Genomic DNA, 27,582 nt, shown 5'->3' on the forward strand with positions numbered 1-27,582 from the left:
TCCCATTTCTGTTAAGGCAGCTACTAAAAAAAAATTCAATTTACCTATTAGTACATACCTATCAAATTTTCCAAAGAAAAGAACTGGCCTTTGACTGTAGCTCCGACCGCAAACATTTCAGTTATAGAGAAGAAAACCTTCATAAGCCCTTGGGGAATGTAGGGAATTTTCCTTTACTTGTTTAACTTCCTGAAAAGAAGTATCTAGTTTTTCCGAATGAAATGAAAATCACGTACAGACAACGGAATAATAAAGGTAGACTACCTAAATATTGATACCTACCTAGATATGTAAGACTTATAACACAAATAGATAACTAGTTATGTATTACTGTTTGTATGCTCCCGTGACGAAGGGCACGGGGTCGTGGCAGTCGGGCGACGTAATCACGACGCGCCCTCACGCCTACCCTCGAGGAGCCCTATCTCGGACCCTTGTAAAACCCTGTATGTATGCCGGTTGAATTTCAAGTGAGCAGATTTGGCGCCCAACAGTCACTTAATATACCTTACTGATGTACATTCACTGGCAGAGAAACCTGACCCATCTATGGTTTTGGATTCGCTGTTGATGCTTCTCTGAAATTGACTGTACAAGGGATGATGATGAGGATGAAGGTTATGCATCCTTCTAGACCAATTAGGTATATATGTATGTAGGTAGTTTATAACCATTAACACTGAGAAAAATAATAGTACGAAGTACTTTTATTTGTTAATTAACCTCATATATTTTACAACTCACACTGTTGGCAATATCCTCTTGGATGCTTTGCATGCATGTGGGCAGAGACATCTTTCCACATGCCACGATCCCTGCATACTTTTTTTGGTTCGTCTACATTCTTCTTACATAGGTCGATATTTTCTTTTTCCTTTCCCTAGAACGTCCATATACTTAGTAACTGCTATGTTCCGGTGACGGAAAAGGTTTGACTCATTACAATACTATCATCCCAAACTTGTCAAAATTTAAGTAATAAACTACAACACAAGTATCAGCTGTAAACAAATATTTGACGCTGCTACAAAACATTCCCCCAAAAAAGGCTAAAATTTTAAAAGTTTGCGATGGCGTTGAAACCGACAACTTGCAAGGAGGCTATTGCAAGGTGGGAGAAAGAAAAAGGTGAGAATGCAGCAGAGGCCACAGTCATTGAGCTGCAGTTCCAATGGCCTCCTATTGAAAAGATGGATGGTGCTCTATCTACGTTAGTCGCATGCGAGTAAGTAAAATATGTTAGAGCAATAAGCACTTTACAGACAAAGTTCTAGTTAAATAAAAATAAATAAATATAAAAATACGCGATAAATTACACAGACTGAGTTAGCCTCGAAGTAAACTTGAAACTTGTATTACGAGATACTTACTTAACAATACTATAGTTTATACTTAATACTTATAATGATACCCAGGCCGATTAGACGTTTCTTTTCTCATAACGGCTGGCCGGAATTCGAACCTCGGATGTCACAGACAAGCGTGCTATTGCTGGGCCACAGTGAGGCGTTCATGTAATTCATATTTTTAGTTAGGTATGCTATATTAGAATACTGTATATATGTCTGCAAGTAAAATCTGCCAAAAAAATCGTTGAAAAAATTCCGTAGGATCCATACTATTGTGGTAAGTACAGACAGGCTACTGCACATTTGCATGTTTGGAGTATTCCATAAATTTTTGAGAATGAAATAAGAATAGTGCAACGAGTTCAATTCGTGTAAGACATTTTTATTATTTTTATTAATTTCCTATAATTACTTCAATGAAAAGACATCAACGCGGTTGACATCAATGTTCTCTTTTATGTTGTGTAGGTATAAAGAATTAGTTAGTGCAAAAAAAAAAAAATATTTCAGAATGATTGATAGTACCTACTAGATAAAACCAATAATTGTTATTTTTCTTACCTTCTAAAGAATTTCATATCTTTCAGAAAACTAAGCCTTTCGTCGAACATGATCGACAAGATAGCTGGAATAGCAGGGATGAGGAGTCTTAAAATATTGTCTCTGGGTAGAAACTACATTAAGTCACTAGCTGGCATAGTAAGCACTTATACTTTTACCATCATATATTATAATGCGTTAATATAGCACAAAGATACCTCCAGATGCAGTTGCTTTTAGGTACATCTGCGGTTTGCTGATACTGCAGAGAATAACCTAAAGTAAATATATTTATATTTTATTATGTACCTATCGATTAAGTACGGAACTTTAAACCCTTACTAATATTATAAATACGAAAGAAGCTCTGTCTGTTAGGTATTCACGCCTTAACTACTGAACCGATTTTGATGAAATTTGGTGGTTTGATAGAGTTGACCCTGACCGACCCTATTAGCAATAAAAAAAGGGGTAGAAGGGGTTAAAATTTAGGATGAAAGATTGTCAGTTAACTTTTACAGCGAACGAAGTCGCGCGTAACAGCTAGAAATTTAATATAAAGTCTTACCTCTGTCCCCGCGGCTTATAAGGTTATTCACGAACATCTGTCTTCCTCTTATTATCCTCAGCTATATCCCTATGATAAGACACACAAACCTAGTCAACAATTGTAGGTAAATTACTCTGTTGGGACGCTGTAACCTCTCTTTACTCGAGCTCTACATAGAGTTCAAAATGGCGCTCAAAACATGAGGCTTTAAATGCAATAACCATTAAACTCGGTATAATATAACAATAAAGAAATATCACTGAAAAACAGGTGCTAAAAATTATTTAATGTTAAGTACTTTTGCTACTTTTTTTACTACTACTTACAATCTATAAGGAGTTATTATCTATAACTGACTTGGGTGGATATATGTACATATCTTAGTATTAGTAGCTATTGTCATTTATAATATGTATATTTATATTAAAAGGAAACGGTAGCAGACACTCTTGAAGAGTTGTGGATCAGCTACAACCCAATAGACAAGATGAAAGGCATAGGATCACTGAAAAACCTTCGCGTGCTCTATATGTCTAACAACTTGATAAAGGAATGGGTAGAATTCAACAGGCTACAGGTAATTATTTAGCACCTATTTGAATACGCCTATTAGAAGACGTAATATTATAATAATAAGCGTAGGACGGCCCCCCGCGAGATGAACCTATGATCTGTTGAAGTCCGTGGGGAAACGTTGGATGCAGATCGCCTCCAAGAAGTCATTGGGGGAGGCCTATGTGAACGTCCTTCGGCTGAAATGATTTCAGTCAATCCGTCTGATAGTGTCTTCTTTTATTTTCATACTAGCGACCTGCCCCGGCTTCGAACGGTAGCATTTTAGATACTTCGTCAGAAATCGCTGTTTACAATATTTCAAATAGGAACAAAATCCGTCCACAACATTCTGAAATTAGCGCATCCAGACAAAAAAAATACACTTTATATATATATTGTGATAGTGACGATGTTTATTTTTTTTATAGATATCAAGAATATAAAAGTAGGAATCTGTGTAAAAGGCCTTGCTGTCTGCCTTTTTTCTGTGCTTTTTCTTTTAATTGCGTCCCAACCCAGCTGCTGTCAGCTACTTCGATGATCGCGGTTATGAAGCCATTGAGTTTTGCTTCTATCAGGATCAAATGCAGATTTAAAGCTGAACAAAATCACCTTAGTGTTATCAGAATGTATAAATATGAAAATACAGTTTCACAAATTTTATAATATCGCTTCGAATCTACCTATACCAGTTATTGTTCTACTCCCAATATAACAGAGGTACCGAACCTTTTCTACAGCCCCGTGGAATCATACAAGTAATGTAATGGTAAAGTAATGGGGCTCATACAAGTTCTATTTTACAGGAATGTCCAGCTTTGAGGGACCTGGTGTTCATTGGAAACCCTATTTTCGATAACCAGCCCGACGTGGACACCTGGCGCAACCAAGCTGCCAATCGTTTGCAGCAAATCACCAAGCTTGACGGAATACCAATTCTGAGAGAATAAGATGTATGAACAATTTAGTTACATGTTACATCTGGAAGTAGGGGTTTTCAATTTTCTCCTTAAGCTCTATAATTATAGATTTCTGTTTTTATGTAAAGGTAGGTATGTAATATATAATCTTTACCTACGGAAATACATACATTAGTTTTAAATTTATAGACATTAACTGTATCCAGACAACGTTGGCATGTTCACGTTATTTTGTTAACCTAATTGTCATTCTGTATCCGACATATGAATAGACACAATTTTGTGTCATTATCATGATCCCAATTCATAATAAGTCAATTACAGAACTATTTCGGTCGAGAAATCGTCCCTCAAAATTTATATTCCGTAGATTATAGTCGTGATTGCGTGACACTTTCTGTAACAATGGCTGATAGATGCCCACTTGTTTAAGCTAGGAATTGAATTGACGATAATATTTGAAATAATAGTGGCGTCGCATCGCCTCACTCACTTGACATTTATGACAGATTATGATTCTGGCAACACTAATAACCGCCGCACACGCCATCTATCTATTAGGTGACGCAACTAACATATGACGGCAATAAGATTGAATTCCATTAATCGAATAATGATTGCGATGGACAGATTGAAGATTATAGTAATAAACTGACTCTATATACCGATAAATTGCCTTGTTAATTGATAAAAATCACAAGATTCACAAAATATATAGGAGTTTTTGTTGTTTTGTGATTTAAGTCAAATTAAAAACAGTGATACAGTTCAAATCCCTAAAAAAATAATCTGTCAACATTAGAATTAGCCCCCTCGGAAATTGCATCAAAAAGCCGATCTGAGCACAAATCGGCAAAATCTTCATGTGAAAGTGTATCCATTGTCCGTTCGGCTTTATGATTCGTCATACGTCTCAAAGCCGACTTAATAGCCTGCTTAATTCGTGCCAAAAGGAAATGCGAATTGGTGTGGGGGACGCTTTTGCTTAAAGAAAAGTCCCTCTCTCGATCAACGCACGGATGGCCCGGCATTGTGTTGCCACTAATAAAATTTAATGATGTAAACGGATAGCGCGAATTTATCTTACTCAGGATGGGAGCGCTTGGGGAGATGGGCGCTGAGGGGAAATCAATTAACGACAATGTATCAGTTATAACACAAATTGAGTTACTATTGTGTTACGTGATATTCTTGTAAACTTGATGATTGATAATGATTTTAAATACCTATGTCTCTTATTTATATTTTTATTTGTAAATATTAAATCATATCAAATAATAAGTCACAATCTCGTGATATGCCAAAAGGTGGACTGTTGCCTAAATAAGGACCACCTTGTAATTTATCAAGACTACATTTCACTCGATCTTCTGTATGCCAAGCCTGGTGGTTTTGGTGGTTAAGGCATATTATGTCTTATCTATTCATCCTCCTCCTTAGAGAGCTCTTGAGATGTCTATAGACGTTTTTGAAGTCTCTTAGTGATTCATGGATGTATAAAAGGCAAATAGATAGCCCCCATATAATAACAGAAGATATAGGAATATAAAAAAATATATCAGAGTATAATAATGCCACTTCATATCATAACGTATAGATATTATATAGTGGCCTTATTATACTCTGCTGGAAAACATACGACCAATATTTCATATTGTATAATATGGATAAGTCCACATTTTTATCAAAAGGCCCTAGTTTAGGAGAACATTATGTCAATCTACACCATCCGATCAAAAACTTGTCCAACTTGTCTATTAATTTAATGGATAGCTAGTCAGTGTATTGTATACTTTATGTAATGGACCGATAATTGTCCATCCAAACAGAAGTAACTCTGTTAATCACAATACAGCTCACACCTTCCCTTCATACAAATCAAGTGTATTGTATAGCCCCGTAATGCGCACATATGCGACCGCCTGCCACCTAGACCATCATTATTTAATTATTAACGCTACAATCGACCTAATTTTGATTTCTATTTGACATTTCGATTACCCACCACGTAGCCGGCGGCGAGCAGCCATTTTGTGACATCTGTCCTCGAATGTGTTACCAACTATAAAATTCAATTTCCCTCAATCGGCCAGCTCGACACATTTATTATTCATAGACCGGTACCTTCAAGCCCGGCCACTAACAGATGTGATCTTTTACGTGAAGGAATATCAAAAAAGAATTTTCTATATAAAGAGCGAACAACTTTCAGTCATGAATTTAATATAAGACCATGTTGGATCCACATGATCTTATATCTACCTACATTTATACATATGTTATTATGACGGACTTAAAATAATACATATGTATACGTATGAAATGATGAAATGGGATGCCGCCGCTGCCGTAACATGTATAATACTTAATGTCTGTAAAAACGTTATTAATTAGATTGACTTATTTTATGACGTGATAGACAAACCATAATGTTAGCGACATACCTTCTATGATTGACAACAAAAAATCATCCATGAAAAAGACAATTTTCCTCCTATTTTCTCCCTTGCAATATAATTATTTCAGTAAATTTGTTTATTCGGATTACTACATATAGACAAAATTCCTTTGGTTTTCCGTTTCATGCCTCGGATCCCTAACAGAAAATTCAATCGCGTGACAAGTGAAGGTAGTAGCAGAATATGAGTTTTGATTTCAGTTTTGATTCTGATGGGCATCAATTCTGCATTACCACTTCAGAGCTACCTGAACGTAAGCAATCTACTCCGGGTCACGCTACTGATCGCTTTTAATGTTTAAACTGCATTGACCGATGTCCATTCCCGTAATGACTGTATCGTAGCAGCTGGCCGTCGTCGCCATATTTGATTTAAATAATGTATGATTGAAATTGAAGGCTCAATATGACCAATAAATCAATCTATGTCGTCGGTAATGCACAATCCATTTGCTCGCTTGTAACCTAATTGCTGTAAGCGCCGCCCAATGGTCACATTAGCCTGAAACGTTACGCTCGCCGCCCTCGCCCCGGCTCTATACAGGGAAACTTGACTTGGCCTTTCGGCAATAATGGCTGATTTTCTAGCTCACGAGACGTAGCCTCGGCAAACGACCGCGCTTACGCCACTGAAAGGCGGAGAAAATGGCTTAAGTGCTTTCTCTATTATGCTTAAGGTCGTTCGTGAAAAGGATAATTTTCAACCTTCGAGCGCCCCGCCCTAAAGAATGCTAGATTTATATGGACATGGGCATTACTCATGAGAATCGTACTCATCCAAAATTTTCATTTCTAGATTTAAAGGGACAAACTTAAAAACTACTGGACCGATTTAACGAAATAGAAAGAAAAGAATTTCAGGAGAAATAAAGAGTATATAAAGATATATAAAAAAAAATACCTATGTTACCATACTATTGCCTTATATAGAATCTCACTAGAAGATCACTGATTTCACGATTTCAAGAGACTTGAAAATTCTGCATGTAGGTTTCGTAAAAGGTCAAAGTGTTCTAAGAGAGAATTTTCAAAAATTTCCATGGGATGATGAATTAACACGATTTACTTTTCGCTTCAAGAGGGCGGATTCGTCACCATACTCTAGTTTAAAATATCTAGACACTTTTAGAATTAATTAAACTAATTATGACATGTTCACAAGTTTCTAATGTTTACTAAGATAATATATTTTTAACTTGGGTAACCTATTGTCGCGGCAAGCGGCGAGGGTCGCAAAATAAAGCTTTCCTAACAAACAATAGTTCCGGCCCTTTGTCGCGTTCCGAGTTGAGTAAACATTAGTAGTTGGTATTGTGAAGGGCCTGCCCGCCCTGCCTGTACAGTAGGCTACGCATTTCAAGTAAAATTTGATCCCTTATCCCGGTCTTATTGCGTTAGAGTAGGAACGTCCCCAAAGACGTAGCGTTACACTTTATATTTGATAGATCTGTACTATGGTGCCATGCGTTTACAGGTCTAAAGGCCGACGCTGCTAGACCGCGTCGGTTGTAACTTGAGAGGTTACGGCTAGATAATACCCACTTGCCCTTAATTACCTTTTGTTTACTTGATATATTTGTGCCTTTACAAATTATTTATTTACATTTCGGTTTTTAACAAAATATAGGCCTACACTGTTTCAATCTGGCTTTTGAATTAATTTAATAAAATAGTTATGTATACAACTTAAAAATTGTTTAATAATTATTGTCTCTAATTAATCACAAAATACAAACTTACAAAAGCACGTGTCATATTTTCTTCCAAAAGGATAAACAATCTTAGGCAGATTGATAAATACTTACAGAAAATCCGTTTAGAAGGTTCCGTTAGTAAGTAGTATCTAGGTAGTAAGTTCATAATAAGTTCAAATAAATAAGTTAACAAAAATGTCTACTCAAATTTCTCGACAGACTAGATTCCTCCAATCTCCCAAACGAAAAACTGTATCATAATGAAAATGAGAAAACAATCATTACATGCCTATATATTTCCTATAACTTACCTATTACATATTAATAACTTTAAATAGATGCAAAGTGTAGGTATATCAGTTTTTATCAAATGTATAGGTACCTAGAGCCTATAGGTAAGCTAAATATAGTCTCTAGATGAATTATTACACAAACATAACACCCTAAATTAAAAAAATCCGTGAAACCTCACTGAAAGCAAGGAAGTCACGATCTCACCATAAATTACTATTTCAACATTAACACCTACTTTCCATAATAGCCGATAAACCAAATTTAGTTTTCATGTAACGCACCCTCGCAGCTACTTATAATAAGCAATGATCAATGAAGAATAATCCTATTGTGTCGCAGCCAGACAAAAAACCATGTCTGAATTATTCCGCTACGCTTTCGCGCTAATATCTCCATTACATTAGCAGTGTGGAACCTCATTGTTGCCGCTTCTCCACATCTACATGAAAGGATTACGCGCCAAAATGTTGACAGTTGTCGATGAGACAAAAGATACGCGAATGCATTCCGAAATACGCATAATAGCTTGTGTTTATTTAATTTAAGTCACTAGCAACACAGAATAATGGCGTATTTTAGCCAACGGCGCTCTGACTTGAGCCGGAGCGCCTCGGGGCAATAAAATTAATGAAGCGTGGAGATGGGACCATTTTACTTGTATTATTCGTCTCCTGCGGGCTGAGACTGAAGCGAATGTCCATTAGTTCTGTTTTAACATGTTAGCGAGGTTGAAACGTTGTAAATGCGATTTACTTTACAGAGAGGGTGGAAAAGTAGCCAAAGAGATTCGGTCACGATCAATAGTCAGCGATCGGAGAGATTTAAAATATTTATCGGAGCTAACGCGGGAGTCATAATATGTACATACTTACTAACCTATACATATGTATAATGAGGGGTGGTTTAGCAAAAGATACCTACTGTAGGATAAAGAATTCAAGTTGTTCCTAATAGCACAACTAAACACAACTACAGTTGCAAATAGTTGTGCCATCCCTGATAAGTATTACTAATGGTACAACTAACAAAAAAAAATACGATTTGTAATAATGTCCACCGTTTGTCATTTAAATAATTTGAAAAAAAAAAGAACCCGTCTTTTTTACAGGCTAATTCTCCGAAACCTGGACAGAGTCTGAAAAAACTGTTTTATAAAGCTACTATGTCTAGACAACATAAATGGTAGATACTTATAACTAATTGGTGTTCCAGAAGTTCTAAGTAATAAACATTCTAAGCCATGTTATAAACTAGCGTAACTACAAGAAATCTGAAAATAGCGCCCTAGCAAACATTGTTCAGCCTAACTTAATCAGCATTAACGTAAAATACATACATATATATAATAACGTCTATATCCCTTATAGGGGTAGAGTCGACAGTCTTAAAAAGCCTGACAGTCCACGTTCAGCTGTTTGGCTTAATGATAGAATTGAGATTCAAATAAGTAGTGACAGGTTGCTAGCCTGTGGCCTTAAAGAAGAATCCCAAGTTTATAAGCTTATCCTTTAGTCGCATTTTACGACATCCATGGGAAAGAGACGAAAACACAAATTCATATATTACATTATTACGGGGTAGCCTAGGCCACGTTTAGCTCGCTAGTTTACTATTAAGTATAGCTCATTCTATAACAGCTTATTTTTATTTTTTGCTACCAGAACAGCGTTTTACGAACGAGTTTACGAACTACAGATATGGAGCCCACCATTCGCTACCAATATTTAAGCGATATAACTACAAATAATGGCACAATAATAAATTAATTTGACCACTTTGCTGCGTGAAATGTTTGCCTTGCCATACTATGAAACATTGGAACAAAGACAACAATATGCGTATTATAAACGCATTAGCGGTTAGCTGATACACAGAAACTGATATAATAACTTACAATACTTACCGTTGCTGGGCGGCTGCCGCTCATCTGATAACATCTTAATCCGCGTATTTATTCGCCCCTTACTTCTAATATTAACAAAGATCTATAATAAGTAATATTAACAAAGTCCCAGGCCTTTTAATGAGTTCATTTATTGAACGCTTCAAGCTAATAATACAACTTCATATATTCGGGAAATTATTTAAATAAAACTTACTATGTGAAAAGAAAGGGCTAGTTTTCAGTTTTGGGAAATGATACTTTAACGGTTAACCTTCTTGTTTTTCGCGACCGACGCGAATAAACTACAGATTGTAATTTTTTTTTTTTTGACAAATTCAATAAATTAACTTAGTAATTTCTTGGCAAAATGTAAGGGCAGCTTCACCGAAAATGGTAAGTGCAGGCAGGCGCTAAACCGTCGTACGCTCATTACACGAACATTTGCTTCTACATTAGCATATCAAATGTTCCTTATCTGATGTTACGGCTGCTCGCCTCGCACTTTGCACTCACCACTGCAAACTACATAAGACAATAACGAGATTAGTGAAATAAATACTCTAACTGGAAGTGAACAAGGGATTTATTGATGCTTATCAAACACAAAAATAATAGGGTACTAACATTGAAAATTGAAATTATCAGCAAATGTGATCTACAACATAGGAGCCTTCGCTTTATCCCGAAATAAGCGATAACTGAATTTTTTTTAAAATCCAAGCACTTGTTCTTTTAAATTGCTCTTTTAAAATTTATATTTGGGCACCTGTGTACGCCTAATGTGGGATAGGCGTCATTAGCGAAGGTGAAAATTAGACCCCAAAATAAGCAAATAAGTTGTAAGTAACGTAAACGTAGTAGACGTAGTAGTTAACAGTTTTCCCTTGCGATTGACAGTAAACCTGCGCGATAACGGGTCTGAGGTACACACGCTCCTGTAAACTGATAAATCTTTAAAAAAAAGACAAGGAGAAAATACTTACATGTTTAGTTTGTTTTAGTCAATCTATGTCTGCGAAAACATCCGCATCTGATTTTACATGCGAATGATAAACTTTTATTAGACCGTTACATAACAACAATAGGCAGAGAGAGCCCCCGCGCCCGGGGCTTTAGTGCGTCCGATTTCCATACAAAAACTTCTATTTCCCGAGCTAAATGGCACGTGAGAGGACATAAAACTGCGGGAAAACTACGCAGCCTCGCTACGAACCACCCATTCGCTTTTATTATTTCACCCTTTGAACGAACAAAAGACTAAAAGGCAACTAAATTTTGGGCTAAATTTAAACTTATTTGTTCATTTTTGTTATTTTGCTAAGTAATCATTTTTTTTATTAGAAGGAATTGTAATATAATGGTCGTCTTGGTTGTAATAGCTAGACTCTAAACTATCGCTCTACGTGTAGGTAGATATATACACCATGGCTCTACCTTCAACATAACACAGCTAAAACTTTGTATCATGCTAAACGATTACTTTTTTACATTACTGAACTTTTTATTTAAAAACAATATTGCAACAATGCAAGAGTGCCAAAAGGCATTCGCTGCCAGTAGAAAACTTGAAATTGATTTTATTTTCATTCTTGAGATATACCTACCCCTCATTTAAAGGTACCAAATGATCGTAAAAAGTTTCAAAGACGCCGTGGTGACAGACGACGTCGGAATCGGGAAAGCAATGTATCCCGCACACGTCAAACCAACTTGAGCCCACCGACTTATGCCATCACCCGAGGAAGTGATTTGTCAGAGCCGCCCCCTCTCGATTGAATAATTCAAATAATCGAGGTATTTATATGTAAATAGCGGGCTATATCTCCATACGAAAGGGCCGATCGGTACATAAATTTGGCAAGACGACGAGAAAACTGCGACGCACCACCGATCTGATTTATTCGCCAAGTTTTGGAAAAATTGGTTCGTGTGAGGAAATATTTGTCTAATCGCGTTTATGGCTCGACCCGGAATTTTGCGCCCCGCAGCACATAGGGTGAGCGTGTCTTGCGGCGCGCTGCGGCCAAAACAAGTTTATTTTATTGTTATGTCATATTTTGGAATAACTTAGTAGCTCGTTATCATTAATGTCACAATGTTGAGGAAAAATGTCAATTAGACAAGGATTCAGCTAAACACTTATCTCATTTTATTAAATGTACTGATTTTTATAATGAAATAAAATATGATTAATATTATAAAGAGAAATAGGTACATACAATACATACAAATCCATTTACGGGTGATTTTATTTATAAATTCGTTATAAGTATAAATAACCAATTCTTAATGCTGTGTGGTTACCAGCACTATAGAATAGAACCACTCCACCTCTTTCCCATAAATGTCTTAACAGTCGACTAAGGGACAGGCAAATAAAATTGGGATTGTTTTTAGACGACGGGATAGCAACCTGTCTCTTTTTGAATCTTACTTCCATCATCTAATTACATCCACCATCATTAAGCTGTACAGCTAAACGTGGCCTTCACGTCTTGGCGAGACTGTCAGCCCTGACTACCCCGTAAGGGATAAAGACGTGAGTATGTATTTATGCCTTATGTACTTGTGTAAGTTTTTTTTATTAAAAGGCAACACAACAGACGCTAAGTAATAATATTATAAGGTTCTGCTCTGTTTTCCCCATTGCGGACCGGTAACAAAAAGTAAAATTATACCTATTTAGCTTAGAAGCTAAATACCACCCCCACTAACTCGTTGGCTCGTTCGGTTCAGACTCGCTAGCCTCTAAGTGGAACATTTCGCAGACGCAGCCTCCATTAGTGGTGTTCGCCCAGTGTTCGCCGGACTGTCACAATCATTTTTCTTTCCCGCCGCCGCTAATTCTCAGCCCCGGTTCGCTGAGCAACTACCGCGACAGACACGTTTTGATATTTTCGCATTTTAATTTAGGGCGAAAGGCCCACAAAGTAATCACGTATGCGGAACGTTTTGATTGGACAATTTCATGATTAATGGATGCGTGTAATTACAGATTTTGAAATTAGGTCTTTAAAAATTAATACCTTATAAGTCTATCATACAGAATTATCCTAAGAACGTCTATTGACGTACTTTCTGAGGCATATTTTCTTGATCAAATTTTTAAAATGATGATCAAGAACACGTTTTTCTAGTTGGACTGGTTTTTCCGAAAATTCTGCTACACCTTATTTCGACTTTATATGTTCCGCGAAAAAAGTTATACGTTTAAAATTATGCTAGAAATTAGTTTCTTGGTCCATGAGTCCCTATAAATATTGATAGGCGACGAAATTGAAATAGTATCAAGAAGCCGCAGTCGCCAAGCTCAGTTCGGGGCTGATATCGACTTTTATTACTCTAGAGGGGTTGGTCATTAGCAGGATAAAGCGACTGCCACCTGATAAAGTGCGTTTTGTTGCTCACTTATTTATTTCGCCTTGCAAATAGGTGGCTGATATTTTGAGCACTATTAAAAAAGATACAATGTAATCGACAACATTAATTTTGAAATCGACGAGATATGTATATATCCGTCTAGAACAGTGCGATTATCGAACTACCGGTATGACCTAATGGAATAAACGGAAACTTTTAATACACTAGTTCACTTATTTTTCATTCAGTATAAGTAAAATTAATTTAATTACCTGTCTAGTATTACTTGTTTAGTCGCTTCTTTTAACAAAGAGAGGGTATTAAGTTGATCATTACGAAAATGTTAGCATGCCTGCTAGTCGTTTCGCTAAAGGTCTGTAGTTTTTGAAAAGAAAGTTATATTTATTTCTATTAGATACATGAACGAACAGAGGCAGAACAGAATAGGCTATACATTAAAACCAAATTATATTCCTTAATTCGTCGGCAGCACGAAATAATGTACAATGTGGTACCGTGGCGGCATTGCGGCGATTATTAACACTTTACCTAGCGCGCTGTATGATTGATGACGACGACTCCCGGTGAGTAATAGAGTGCCACAAACATATGATATTCGTTACCGCAAACCGCCTCGGAGCTCCTCTAATTCATGATTATTGTTCCCACGAGAACGGTAAACTTCACCAATGGAATGGAATAAATGAAAGTGTTAAATTGTTGTATTACATCGAAAAACGTATAGGTGTGGTGTGGTTCTTATTTGCAGCCTGTCAAATGAATAACATTTTCCACCCTAATAATATCACTTATGGAATATTAAAAAATCACAATTCATTTAAAAAAATCTTCATATCGATTCATCTTCCTAAAACCCCATTTTCAATATAATCGACATAATTCAGACATACGAGGCCTTTATGCCGCCCGTTAAAACACTAATCTGAAGTTTGAATATGATCTTAACTGAGATAACACTATAACAGGGTGACTATCTGATGCACGTATCTGCTTAAACTCGAATAACCATTATAATGCACGAGGGCAATTTGAAACAAGTCGGCAATTGCAGGCACCACCCCTACAATACAACACTCCCCTTACAAATTAAGTGTAAAACAAACCTAATGAAATTTAAATATCTCCGGCGACGCAATAACTGTACAAATAAAATCATGTCGCGGGGGAGAGTAATCGCTTCCATTGTGTGCACATTGTACGAAATATTCTCGTCGGGGGCTTTACGACCCTGTCACAGTAAAGTAGGGCTCTTTTCTCGTGTATTTAGTGGGATGCAGCGAGGAGTGTTATTACGACAGGGTAGTAAGAGCTCGGTATAATGTAAGAGGGGCGGGGTTGCTCTCTAGACAGTAATAGGCTCTTGGGGTGATAGGTAAACCTCTCATTGTTAGCTCGTTACGTTATAATTTGCAGTAACGCGTTTAGTTAGCCGCGTATACCGAAAACAAATCAGATTGCGGTTGTGCTTGTATTTGCAATTTTATGATGTAATTGGTTTTGGATTCAGTCCAAATTGTATTTTATTTTTAGCTTTTTCAACTTAAAGCACATAACATAGAATAAGTATGTAATATGATAATCTATGTCTTTTTATCCATACTAATATTATAAAAAAAAATCCGTCTTTCACGTCAATGCCACTGAACCGATCTCCATGAAATTTTGCATAAATATCGTATGAAATACGGAGAAAGACAGGAAGAAGCGGGCGCAAGCTAGTTTGCTTATAAACAGAGTAGAAATACATTTTCGACCTAATGAATGAACTTGAAAACTTTAAAAAAAATCTACTTAATTACATTCAGCGATTTATTCAGCGGAACCATCATTATTCTAGCAGATTGAGTTGAGTATCCAAACGAACCACTTAAAGCGCGTTGCCGCCCCTCAAAGGAAGGATACTAATTTTCTTTCAACTTTAAAAGAAGCTTCCTTTCAAGAGTGGAAAAAAGTTACAATCGAAAAGGAAATTTGCGTTTTAAATCCTCTAATGAAGCTGAGAAGTTTGTAATGGAGGGGCGAAAGGCTGCGCGCAAATTGAGGAAAACTTGGGAGCCACTTCGATGTTCGCTAGGTACTAACTTAACCTGTACGTGATGTATATTCATATAAGTAAATTCTTATACTCCAGGATGGTGTTCATGGGCGGACCCTGGACTTTCTTACAGGGAGAAGACACAACAATGACTACCTAACACCAAAAAGGATGATGATTAAATAAGCTATCTGACATTCCAACGATTCTCCGAAAATTTATAATATCCTTTACCCTTCTACTGCCTTTAGTCTCGGTAAAATCCTCAGCACCATTAAGTGGAGCCCGAGGTTCAACAATGACCATAGATTCGGTAAGTAAAAATCGACGTCCATAATCGTATGAAGAAAATAAATTGATTTCATAACAAAATTTATTGTATAAATACTAATACATATTTTTTATATTACAATAATAAACATACACGGGAATTAACTATGTAAAGAAATATTATTTTCATATTAACAATAGTACAACCATATTCGAATATAATTTATTTATACTAGTGATCAGTTCGACTTGTGATCAACATAAAATGGAATAGAGGCACAATTTAATAGGTATTTGGAACAGCATGCACATTATTTGATTTCATAAAAACTTGGACAGACACGACATTTCATTATTGTGATTAACGATTTTTTTAAATGAATTGTGAATTTTTAAAATTCCACAATCAAAGGACAAATCAAAGATTCTCGCCATTTTCAATTTCTTGATTTGTACAAAGATAAAGATTTACAGAAAGGACATTGGTTAAGTACTAAGCAATATGCCAATGGGAGCCACGATCAGACCGATATTAGATCGTAAAATACCGTTAAAAATCGCGCAATCTTTATACTTGTAATAAAAAACTGTAATGTTTGCAAAATCCGGGCACAATTCGGGGACTTAAACACAAACGTTGAAGGACCATGTCTTATTATCTCTTTTTCTAGCTTTGAGGTTAACTGGAGTGGTAAAAAGAGAGCTAAGATAACACTGGTTGCCTTTAAACTCGTTCGTGGATAAGGAGGCTGGTCTCTGTATAAGAGAAGCATAAAAATGTACCGAGCGGTGATCTACTGTAGCACGGCCGCGTTGGCGATGATGGAAGGAGAGTTGATGGTCTCGCCGAGACTCTCCAGCAACTCCTTGCGGTAATCGTCGAAATCTCCGTCCACCTGCAAACAATCAACACATGTAATAAAACAAGAATAATTTTATCTATTATTTACCTGCTTCATAGATAATTTACCAACTTCATTGTAGTGTAATTCAACTTAAGTGTCACTGTCACTGCACCATGTGATTCCCTACGCAGACCATTCCATTCTTTGGTTTGTACTTCGATGCATTAACAAGCGGCAAATTGAATTAGCATCTAGTACAACAACCATAACTCCAAGCAGGATTAGGTTTTGCAAGGTCAAGATCAGACGATAGCTTCGTGTAATTATCACATTATTCCTGGTCGGACCGCGGAGTCCTCCGATCTATACTGACTTCCTAAATGATGTCCATTACCAGATATGACAAATGATGCCCACCTCATTGATAGTCTGGTCCTCGATGACATAGAGCGCGCAGTCAGTCTCTCTGATGAGGCGCTCGTCGTGGGACACGATCACCACGCCGCCCTTGTACTGGTTGATGGCTTCGGCGAGAGCGTCTATACTCTCGATGTCCAAGTTGTTTGTAGGCTCATCCTAAATCAGACAATAACAAGGTATACTTCTTTTATAAAACACTCAATGTCAATTCAATGAACTAACGCCATCTGTTGTCACTTTAATGTAATAGTTAAGATGAAAGCTAACGCCGAAAGCATGAACAAAATGTAGGAGGGGTAAAACTGCTTTCCTTATCCTACTTATTGTTTCAAATTCAAAATAAGATATACTTATATTAACACTTATATCACACTGTATCTATTAATTTGAAGGCTAACCTGAGATTCTTATAGGCGATGGGCTAGCAACCTGACACTATTTGAATCTGAATTAACCATACAGCTGATCGTCGCCTTTCATTATTTTTTATACTGTTGGCTCTGTTTACCCCGCAAGGCATCTAGACTAGATTATATATATGTATAAATTCAATTTGAAACTATTTTCCTATATTCTGAATTTATAAAGTTAAAAAAATGTAGGGCTTACCCAATCAACGCAGTATATTCTTAAAAAGCATTACAAATCTTACCAATTATATGTACTATATGATGTATGTAATCTTACCAATATAACAACATCTGGCGCCATCAGTGTCAACTCTGCCAAAGCCACTCTCGCCTTCTGCCCTCCGCTCAAGTCCTTCATCTTGATGGTGTGAGCGTGGCTCGCTAGACCGAACGTGCCCAGGGCCTTCCGCGCCTTTTCGTACTGAAGCCCGAACAAGCGCTGGAGGTACTCCGCCGGCGATTCTTCGGCTGTTAGATGTTCACCGGAATGCTGATCGAAACGACCTATTCTCTGTGTGTACCAAAATATTATTGAAAAATAATATGATAATGTAATGATGAAAAAAATAATAAGATCGTCGATATGAGATCGTAAGAGGGTTGGCTTATATATAAAATTTGATCAGATTAAGTTCTCTTTTCCACATCATAACACTTTCCGGTTGCATTCTTTTGTGATTGCTTCAAATATTGGGCTCTAATACACAAAAAATATATCTGAAAAAGACAACATTATCATAGGAAAAGTCTAGAATGACCTAGACTATCAGATAAATAATTATGTGCGCATATTTCCTGTAACCTAACCATGCTTATTATGAGATATTTACCTCTCAATAAAAATCATAAAGAAACATAACAAAAACAAAATCAACAGTAGAGCCACTTACCAATCTATGATTCCTAATTAGTTCACCACGAATGGGACTAAGTTCACCCACTAGTAGTTTGAGGAAAGTAGACTTGCCAACCCCGTTGGGGCCCACTATCGCGATACGCGAGTTCAGATCTATACCGAAGTCCACGCCTATGAACAAAGGCTTCTGGCCTGGGAAGTTGAAGTCTACATCTGTGGAAGAAAGCAAGGATTAGTACATAGTCTTGCGCGATACATGACTGTGGTAATCTATATTCCATTAACGTACAACCTATCGACTTTGGATAAAATTTGCCAGTCAAAATTAGGCATATACCGAACCCGTACTGGTGCTGCTAACCAGTACAGGACGAATTATTCCAGTTTATATTGTGGCAACTAACATAATGCACCGGTGTTGCGGGAAGATTTACTAGCTACAACTGTTTTAAACGTCCGCTATTGCTCCATAGCAATTTTGTTAAAGAAACTCCCCATGCAAGCCAAGTATATATACCCTTTCTGACGCCGCAACAAAGTCACCAATGCCGCACCGATATCTGCGTTCTTGCGAGAACTCCTAGAACTCTTACTGACTACAAATTGGTTAAATTATTCGCCATGTTTCGGGAGAAGGCATCTTTTCTAAGTTTTTTAAACCTAAGAAAAAATACGACTCACCGTGCAAGCCTAGTATAGGCGGCTGAAGAGGCGGTGGGTCGGGGAAGCTGAATTTGACGATATACTCTTTGGGCCGCTGCAACAAAGTCACCGGCGCCGCACTCTCGTCCGCCTCCTCGCGCGACGACTTGCTGCGATTCTTCTCTTGCTTGCGAGTTAACGCGTCTTTTTGTTTCTTTTCCTGCACGACAATTATCGTATATGAGCCAATATTCCGGATTAAAAATAAATTCCCTGGTGTTATTTACCTAAACGGATAAAAAATATAGCCACGATCTCCTTACTGGACCGCACCATATAAATATTACGATGTGGGTTTTTTTTTGCTGATCATGCATCAGTCTATAAGCAGATTTGTTGTAGGTAAAATTGGTGATGATGTGTGGTAACTCACATATTTTATAACGCACAGGCAAACCGCTGAATGATCAGTGAAATATAATTGACTAACACCTTCTTAACATCCAATGAAAATTGACAGCATAGAACGCTAGCATGATTCCTAGTGCAAGCAACATGTGTCCTTATTTTCAAAGATTTTCTCAACAGTTCGTGTATTTATAAAACAAAGACTTACGGCCTGTTTCTTCGACTGTCCGTGCGCCTTCAAATCTTTCAACCTCTTTTCTTGCTTCTCATATTCTTTTATCATCTCCTTCCTCTTTTGTGCGTACATTTTCTTGAACATAGAATAATTTCCTTTGTAGTAGAATAATTTCTGTTGATCTAAATGTATGATCTCATTACAAACATTGTCTAAGAAGGACTGGTCGTGAGATACAACTAATAGTGTCTTTTTCCAGCCTTGAAGATAACTAAAATAGAAAAGAAGAACATATATGTGTAAAAAAAGTTAAGATTTAACAGAACAATTAATTACAAAATGAAACCTTTAAAACGACAAGCATGCGTGTGTCGTCAATTTGACAAAAAAATAGATATTCACTTACTTGTCTAACCAAATAACGGCGTTAAGGTCCAAGTGATTTGTCGGCTCGTCGAGTAACAGAAGTGTAGGTTCTATGTATAAGGCCCTGAAAAACATTTAACATTAAAGTATTGGAAAACACAATACACTACAATTATTTTGAAACCCCAACCCCTTCTATTTTTTTCCTGTAAGTGTCTCTCAGCCGTCTCGCTTTTCACCCAGCTGTATCATTTCTAATTCCGCCGGTACACGGACGAATTACACAAAGTCCCAAAAAAATTACAAGACTTGTAGTATGGAGCTTATAGAGCGTATATAAAGATAAGTAGGTTATTTAAAAAGTCCATAAAAAATATTTAACTTCTACCGAAATTATCATCTAGTTGCATTATATCTATGATAGCTACCTGGCTAGTGAGACTCTCATGCGCCAGCCTCCAGAAAAGTTCTTAGTGGCGCGGTCCTGCATCTCGCGACTGAAGCCCAACCCGGCCAAGATGCGCCGCGCGCGGGGCTCCGCGGAGTCTGCGCCGATCGCCTTTAACTCTGCGTACACCTGAATACAGAGGTCGTATTATATAGCACAGACAAATTACTATTAATAGCTTTTGTCTGCAACGTGATATATGTATGACGTTATGGACAAAAACGAGTTAGTATTTTTTCCTTACGATGTAGTCAGTCTCAAATAATGGCTAAATTATGAAATTTAAATTCAGACTGGTTGCTCGCCCAACTCCCAAAGATAGAACCCCTCTTTTAATATAATCTCCTCTATTGATTGGTTTTTACAGTCTGCACGGGAAGAGATATTAGAATGAAATTGTTTAAAAATTCATACTTATATAAGTACTGTGTATTTTGATGATGAGAGAATGATATGACAGAGTCTTACGTCATTTAATCTGTCCTGTTTCTTGAGATCGCCTTTTTCTATTTCAGCTTCTAACTCTTTGCATTCTTTGAGTAACTCTGAAAATAAAAGAAATTAACTCAGCTTTTATGTGATGATGATAATAAAATATGTAAAATTTTATTTACATTGATATCACAGTTTGAGTAAATAAAAAGTAAAAGCACTTTATTTCACGGAAAATAAAAACACTTAGAACATAAACAGTACAACAGTGAATAGTATACAAAAGGAATCTTAATTAGTAAAAAGTACTCACCAGTCCTCTTAACATCAGATTCTAGAATAGTGTCGACCGCGCTCATATCACTAGCCGTGACCTCTTGCTCGCACAGCAGTATATCTATATGGGGTGGGAGCGGGAAAGCACGTTGTGCTAAATGTCTTAACAAGGTAGTCTTTCCGTGCCCGTTCGGACCGACGAGGCCGTAGTGACGCCCGTTCGCGATCAACAAGTTCGCGTTCACGAACAAATCTTTGCCTTTTGCTGCTATCGAGAAGTTTTCAACTTTGATGTCCACTGCGTTCTCTAGTGCTGCCATCTGACCTGATAACAATAAAATGAAAATCAATATCAAATTTCGGTACAAATTATATGTAACTAAAATAGTACTATGACAAGTATAATAAAGTTTAGGCGAATTATTTCGAATTTAAAGACAGGCATAAAACTAACCATCACACTGTAAAATGAAATTTCCCGGGATGAATATCCAAAATAAAACATTGTACTACAACCAAACTACCGATTATAATGATAGAAGATTCTTTATGCTTGCTGCTTCACTTCAAACTATGTACAAGAGAAATTCATAAAATATTAATTATAAAAATAACTTTACCAGCAGATTTTTGCGCTTGGCTAACAGTGAAATTGGCGTCCAAATCGCTGTGGCCCTGGCCTCCTTTTTTGGTCAACATCTCAACTTGCTTCTCATACTCTTGCTGTTTCTTCAACTTTTTCTTCTCTTTGTGACTTAGTTTTTTCTCAACGGTTTCAGACAACTCTTTGCTAGGAAGTTCCGTAGGCTACAAAAAAAAAGATATTGCCAGATACAATATATTCTCACTTTTATTGGTTGTGTAGATTAATAAGTCTCTCAAAATTAGAAAATATTTTTTTGTAATAGGTACCTTATCATCAGTCTCTTTGGAAGCCTCGTCATCCGACATGTCACCATCAAGATCTTCTTGTTTCACTTTACTTTTTTTATCCTAGAAAAATATCTTAGTGAGATTATTATGAAAAAATACATGATTTTTTTAAAGGGAATGCACTATGCACCAAACAATGTGTATGTGTAGTGTATGTAATTATGCAAGTGTCATTGGGATCTTCAGAGTTAGGCTGCCTGTTCATTGGCGCGGAGCGAAGCGGCGACGCGGAGAAGCGAGGAAATATTGACTAATAGGATTGCGGAGACGGCACTGTATGCAAATTGGTCCGCCGCCTCGCTACGGAGCAATGGACAGGCAGCCTTAAGAACTGACAAAGCCAGTTTGCGACATCACACCTCTCCAGAACATGTGAATTTATTTGGTCCTACATACATACATACATATGGTCACGTCTATATCCCTTGCGGGGTAGAGAGCCAACAGTCTTGAAAAGACTGAATGGCCACATTCAGCTATTTGGCTTAATGATAGAATTGAGATTCAAATAGTGACAGGTTGCTAGCCCATCGCCCATAAAAGAATCCCAAGTTTGTAAGCCTATCCCTTAGTCGCCTTTTACGACATGCATGGGAAAGAGATGGAGTGGTCCTATTATTTTAATGTCTCTATGACAATAGCTCACTCAATGTGCCAACAGACAAAATTATTTGAGCTTCTTCGTACTACCATTCTACCACCTTATCTTAAAAGTAACTTATATTTTAAATAAAGGTTAAAGACATAAAATTCCAAAAAATACCAACTATGTTGTATTTGAATCAACTTCAATACAAACCTTTGTTTTATTCTGCGATATTTCAGGTTCCTCTTCCTTTATCTCAAATTTTTTGAGTTCATTTTCAATGTCGTCTATATTGTTCTTTTTTCTGTTTTTGCCTGAAATTGTTTGAAATCAAAGTTCAATTAGAAAGAAATGGTTGTTTATGCATACATCCACATATCACATGTCATGATGTAAACAAAGCTAAGTCTCTGAAAGTACTAAGTTAAGACTAAATGTATTTGCTATTTCTTTAGTTAGCTTTTACGTCCATGGGTAAGGGAAAGAGTGGTCCTATTCTAAAGTGGTGGGAACAAACTGATACAATCATAAAACTTTTTTCACTTTTGTCTCACCTTTACTTTTAACTGGCAATGCTGGTAGCTCATCATCATCAGATGATGGCATTTTTAATTCTTTGTCGCTGTCATTATCAGGCCAGTCATTTTTCTTACCTGAAAACACCATACCTTTTATAAATGTATGTATCTTCAAGTAAAAATAACACAAAACTCTATTTTCAAACATATATGTTTCCATGTTGTAGGTAGGTAAACTTAAAAATTTGCTTGACACACGTATCCATAAAACATAACATCCTAACAAAATAAAAAATACTTTGGGATTTCAATTATTATGAAATCATACAAACATATAGTCACGTCTTTATCCTTTGCGGGGTAGACCTACAGTCTTGAAAAGACTAAAAGAGCTATGTTCATTCAATATGACTTTATGATTAAATTGAGATTCAAATTGTGACAGATTGCTAGCATCAACTACCGACTACCAGAGGAATCCCAAGTTTATAAGCCTATCTCTCAGTCGCTTTTTTCGACATCCGTGGGAAAAATATGGAATGGTTTAATTCTAATATGATGGAAACCACACAGCACACACATGGAATTACACATGATTAATATGTATGGGAAAATTTACACAGATTAAGCTAGATATCTCTTAGTATGTTGTATTTAAAGCTTACCCTTCTTTAACAAATAACACAGGTATTAAACCATAACACGTATTACGATACATGTTATGGTTTAACACCATACACCTTTACTTTTTTATCATTGTAACATTATTCGAAACCTCAGAAAAAATTAAGGTACGTTCCCTGCGCCTTTAATGCTTGTATTATTTATAAATAGAATAATGCAACGCAAAAGTTTAAATCAATTACCCTTTTTGTTCTTTGACTTTGAGACAGGTTTAGCCGTATTACTGGATACATTACTAGTAACTGATTTTGAGTCATCATGCTCATCATCAGATGATGCAGCTTCTACAGTTTTCTTTTTACTTTTAGCTGAAACAAATAAAAAAATTGTCTTGAATGTAAGAAAAGAAAATTCGTGAAAACGAAAGTGATTGTATTGCACTTTTTACCTTCATCAGAAAAATAGGTATATTATATAAATTAAAATAGACCCCTTCACAGCATTCAGGACAGAGTTATTAATCTCCAAAAGACTTAAAGCCATTATCAAAACAATCTAAGGAATAGAATTGAGATTTATAAAGACATGACATCGATCATCGACATAGCCTTAAAGAATCCAGGATAATTATTTAATTTTATTTATATTATCTGAGCAGTGCAATCATTCATCGGCTCCTATTTATTCTAACTAGTAAAGTTGAGAAAATCACCTTTCTTTTTCGAGACAGGTTTTGCAACTTCTTCTTCTGATACTTCCTGTAGTTCCACATCACTTTCATCATCTGACCAGTCGTCTTTCTTGCCTTTGCCTTAAAATTAATTATGATAATTTTAACATAAATTTCATATTAAAGACAAAGAAAGTGTTTATTTACTACTTTTGCTCACTGCTAGGGAAAAGTACCAGAGATGTCATACCATCTCCAGCACTCCACACAATACGTAAACAAAATTTTATGGATATTGGTTTTAATGTGACAAACTAACAACAAACACATTTATAATATAAAATATGGACATATTCCTTTATGCTCATGCCGTGAGTTTATTTAAATGATGATAATTTTTTTATTGGACCAATTTTCATGATATGAAGTTTAAAGGTTTTATTGAGTCAAAACAAAGCTATTGGTGACAGTTATAAGTAAATTGATCATATACATATTGGTATACTCGAATGCGAAACGGCATTAAGTCTGCCCTTTGTACAGTTTTTTGTGCAATAAAATTTTAACATAAATAAATAATTAAACAAATACATACAGGACAGAAAGAAAAAAAATAACAAATTTAATTATTAATATTCTTTTTAAATGTGTATTTATGGCATATGTTTTATCTTTCCTTTTCTTACCAATACTAATACAAAACTGTTCATTGTGAATTTTATATTTAAGGATTTTATTAGTTATTTAGTTTAAATACATTAAGATCTATTTTAGAATGGTTTGAATCTATATAAAATACATATTCGTAACAGAGGGCATCAATTGGCACTTACCCTTCTTTTTTTTGTTTCCTTTACTCACAGGTTTTGATGCGGTACTAGGATTACTTACAACTGATTTACTATCTTCATCTGAAAGTTCAGGATCTTTTTTTTTATTTTTTGCTGAAAAATGTAACTTTGTCAATATACATTTGATAAAAGACAATAGGCTATTTGACAAAGTTCTAAAAACTATCTTAGGGTATTTATTTGTTTATAAGGAGCCCTACAAAAATACTTTTCTGCCTTTATTACAGCTATTTTATTAAAAAATCGAAAAAGAAAATGAAATATTCAAATATGCCGCCAAAACGCGACTTTTAGCAATATGGCGGCCATGGCATGCAGTGACGTAAATTTCGTGTAAATATCATACAAAGCTTGTTGGTGTTTCGAAAAGTATTGATTTTCTCTTGTTTTATTTAACTTGTGCCACGTCATATGTGTGAAAATTATTAAAATGAGTTCTTATAAATGTTGTGCAGTGCCTCAATGCACTAATACAACAATAAAATCTCCTACGAAACTGTTTTTTTCTATGCCGATGGATTTGAATATTCGCAAGAAGTGGTTTCAGATCATGATCTAAGATCAGTGGTTACCAAGATATACTAACATTGATGTTTTCACATTCCTCAGTTCGGCAGCATAGAAATCTGAATTGTCTTTGAAGAAGACAATCCAGATTTCTTCTTCCAACCATTATTGCGTCCACTTTTGGTAGGTTTCGACTGTCAGCTTTCGCGGAATTGGTTTCCATTATTAAATACCTATGTTATCTGAGTAATCCTGAGCGATCAAACACTAATAAAATCTTGAAAAATAATAGCGAACACTAAGGAACGGTACGATCCACAGTCTGTTTATGGATAATTGACGTCATAATAGAAATAGCCAATCACGTTCGTTTTTAGTCACGTGACAGCTGCATATAAAAAACAAATTTTCTGAGACGGATTTTGTTTAAATAATGCAATATTTTTATCTCGCGTTATTACAAATCGCTCCAAAAAAATAATATTAGGACTGATGACATAAAAGAAATGTATATTTTTAATACAGTCAAATAGCCTATTGTATGAAAAATCTTTTTTTCTGTAATTATTAGTATCTAAGTAACTAATAATTAAAAACAATTGGATAATATGGAGTGTTGCTTTGATAATATTGATGTATAGTTGACAGACAGGAAAAACTTCACAAAATTGGTATAGTTGGAATGTGAGAAAGGGAAATGATTGTATGTCCTCTGAACTCTTTCAAGTTTATTAAGGCAGACTTGCAGGCTCCACCATATGATGTTATACAATATATCAATGAAGGATAATCAAGGACTGCCCCAAAGCAATGTAAACCATTTTTACTGTTCATATTTGGCTGTTCTACATCATGTTGTTACTTTTGGAAGTAACTTTTTGAAGATATAAATTAGCTTGTGAATTCTTTAGGCGATGGGCTAGCAACCTGTCACTATTTGAATCTCGGTTCTATCATTAAGCCAAATAGCTGAACGTGGCCATTCAGTCTTTTCAAGACTGTTGGCTCTGTCTACCCCGCAAGGGATATAGACGTGACCATATGTATGTATGTATGTATGAATTCTTCCCCCAATAATATTAACATATGTATAGTGTAATAATTTTATGTAATATTAGTATTAGTATGTTTCGAGTCATCGAGGATATAATAAAGTCAAAGGAGCATCTTGTACTCAGTTTATTTAAGTGCGAAATAAAAAGATAAAATTACCTTTCTTTTGATTCTTCTTGACTATTGAAGCAGGAACATCTTCCTCATCAGATACTTCTAATTTCTTAGGAGTGTCTTCCTCGCTATCACTCCAATCACCTTTACCTTTCTTTTTTCCTTTTACTTTTCTTTTAGAGGTTATATCGCGATTCTCATTAGACCCAATAGATTTTTCTTCAGTATCTTCATTTAGTTCGATATTCTTTTTGCTTCCCTTTTTTTTAGACATTTTTAACCAGAGTTAAAATGGAATTGAGGAAAGATTTTAATTTTCTCACAAATGATGTGCTGTAGTACGAGCTGTTATAAATTATGTATAAATTACGATGACATGACACAGACAGAGCAGATATAGACATCAGACACCACAGATAGTAAATTTGACACACAAATGTCAAAAAAAACAGGACAGTAGTGTTGCCGATCAATAGTCTGTAGCGGGAGCGATGATTCGGCTCGACCGCCACCAAAG

At 36.0% G+C, this 27,582-nt stretch overlaps 2 protein-coding genes across 3 annotated transcripts; one reads left to right on the plus strand and one right to left on the minus strand.

The window, feature by feature from the left end:
- The first annotated feature begins 1,070 nt into the window (after positions 1-1,070).
- On the plus strand, positions 1,071-3,944 carry LOC106129360 (dynein axonemal light chain 1-like). The gene is made up of 4 exons (XM_013327894.2): positions 1,071-1,225; positions 1,937-2,048; positions 2,870-3,016; positions 3,801-3,944. Exons 1-4 carry the CDS (start codon positions 1,071-1,073, stop codon positions 3,942-3,944), a joined length of 558 nt encoding a protein of 185 aa, XP_013183348.1.
- Positions 3,945-16,051: 12,107 nt separating this feature from the next.
- LOC106129440 (ATP-binding cassette sub-family F member 1) lies at positions 16,052-27,442 on the minus strand. Of its 2 annotated transcripts, XM_060954475.1 has the most exons (18): positions 27,111-27,442; positions 25,374-25,484; positions 24,583-24,681; positions 24,113-24,238; positions 23,283-23,381; positions 22,942-23,042; positions 22,122-22,202; positions 21,830-22,016; positions 21,247-21,534; positions 20,970-21,046; positions 20,482-20,630; positions 20,094-20,177; positions 19,721-19,958; positions 19,144-19,324; positions 18,497-18,675; positions 17,884-18,117; positions 17,194-17,352; positions 16,052-16,827 (listed from the first exon to the last, which is right to left on the minus strand). In XM_060954475.1, the coding sequence occupies exons 1-18, from the start codon at positions 27,337-27,339 to the stop codon at positions 16,726-16,728; spliced, it is 2,724 nt and encodes a 907-aa protein (XP_060810458.1). In that variant the 5' UTR covers positions 27,340-27,442; the 3' UTR covers positions 16,052-16,725. The 2 variants fall into 2 exon arrangements, with proteins under 2 accessions (XP_060810458.1, XP_060810459.1); XM_060954476.1 differs by lacking the exon at positions 25,374-25,484.
- Positions 27,443-27,582: the final 140 nt, after the last annotated feature.

The sequence above is a fragment of the Amyelois transitella genome, chromosome 4 (genome assembly GCF_032362555.1).
Source record: "Amyelois transitella isolate CPQ chromosome 4, ilAmyTran1.1, whole genome shotgun sequence".
Taxonomy (NCBI): Eukaryota; Metazoa; Arthropoda; class Insecta; order Lepidoptera; family Pyralidae; genus Amyelois; species Amyelois transitella.

Bases quoted from the DNA above. Each gene is read 5' to 3' on its own strand.
- LOC106129440 (XM_060954475.1), bottom strand. From the start codon at position 27,339: ATGTCTAAAAAAAAGGGAAGCAAAAAGAATATCGAACTAAATGAAGAT. The intron at 21,535-21,829 runs GTAAAGTTATTT...TATTGTTATCAG, and splicing joins CCAAGCGCAAAAATCTGCTG to GTCAGATGGCAGCACTAGAG. The intron at 18,118-18,496 runs GTAAGTGGCTCT...TGGTACACACAG, and splicing joins TAATTAGGAATCATAGATTG to AGAATAGGTCGTTTCGATCA.
- LOC106129360 (XM_013327894.2), top strand. From the start codon at position 1,071: ATGGCGTTGAAACCGACAACTTGCAAGGAGGCTATTGCAAGGTGGGAG. The intron at 2,049-2,869 runs GTAAGCACTTAT...TTATATTAAAAG, and splicing joins TTAAGTCACTAGCTGGCATA to GAAACGGTAGCAGACACTCT. The intron at 3,017-3,800 runs GTAATTATTTAG...TCTATTTTACAG, and splicing joins TAGAATTCAACAGGCTACAG to GAATGTCCAGCTTTGAGGGA.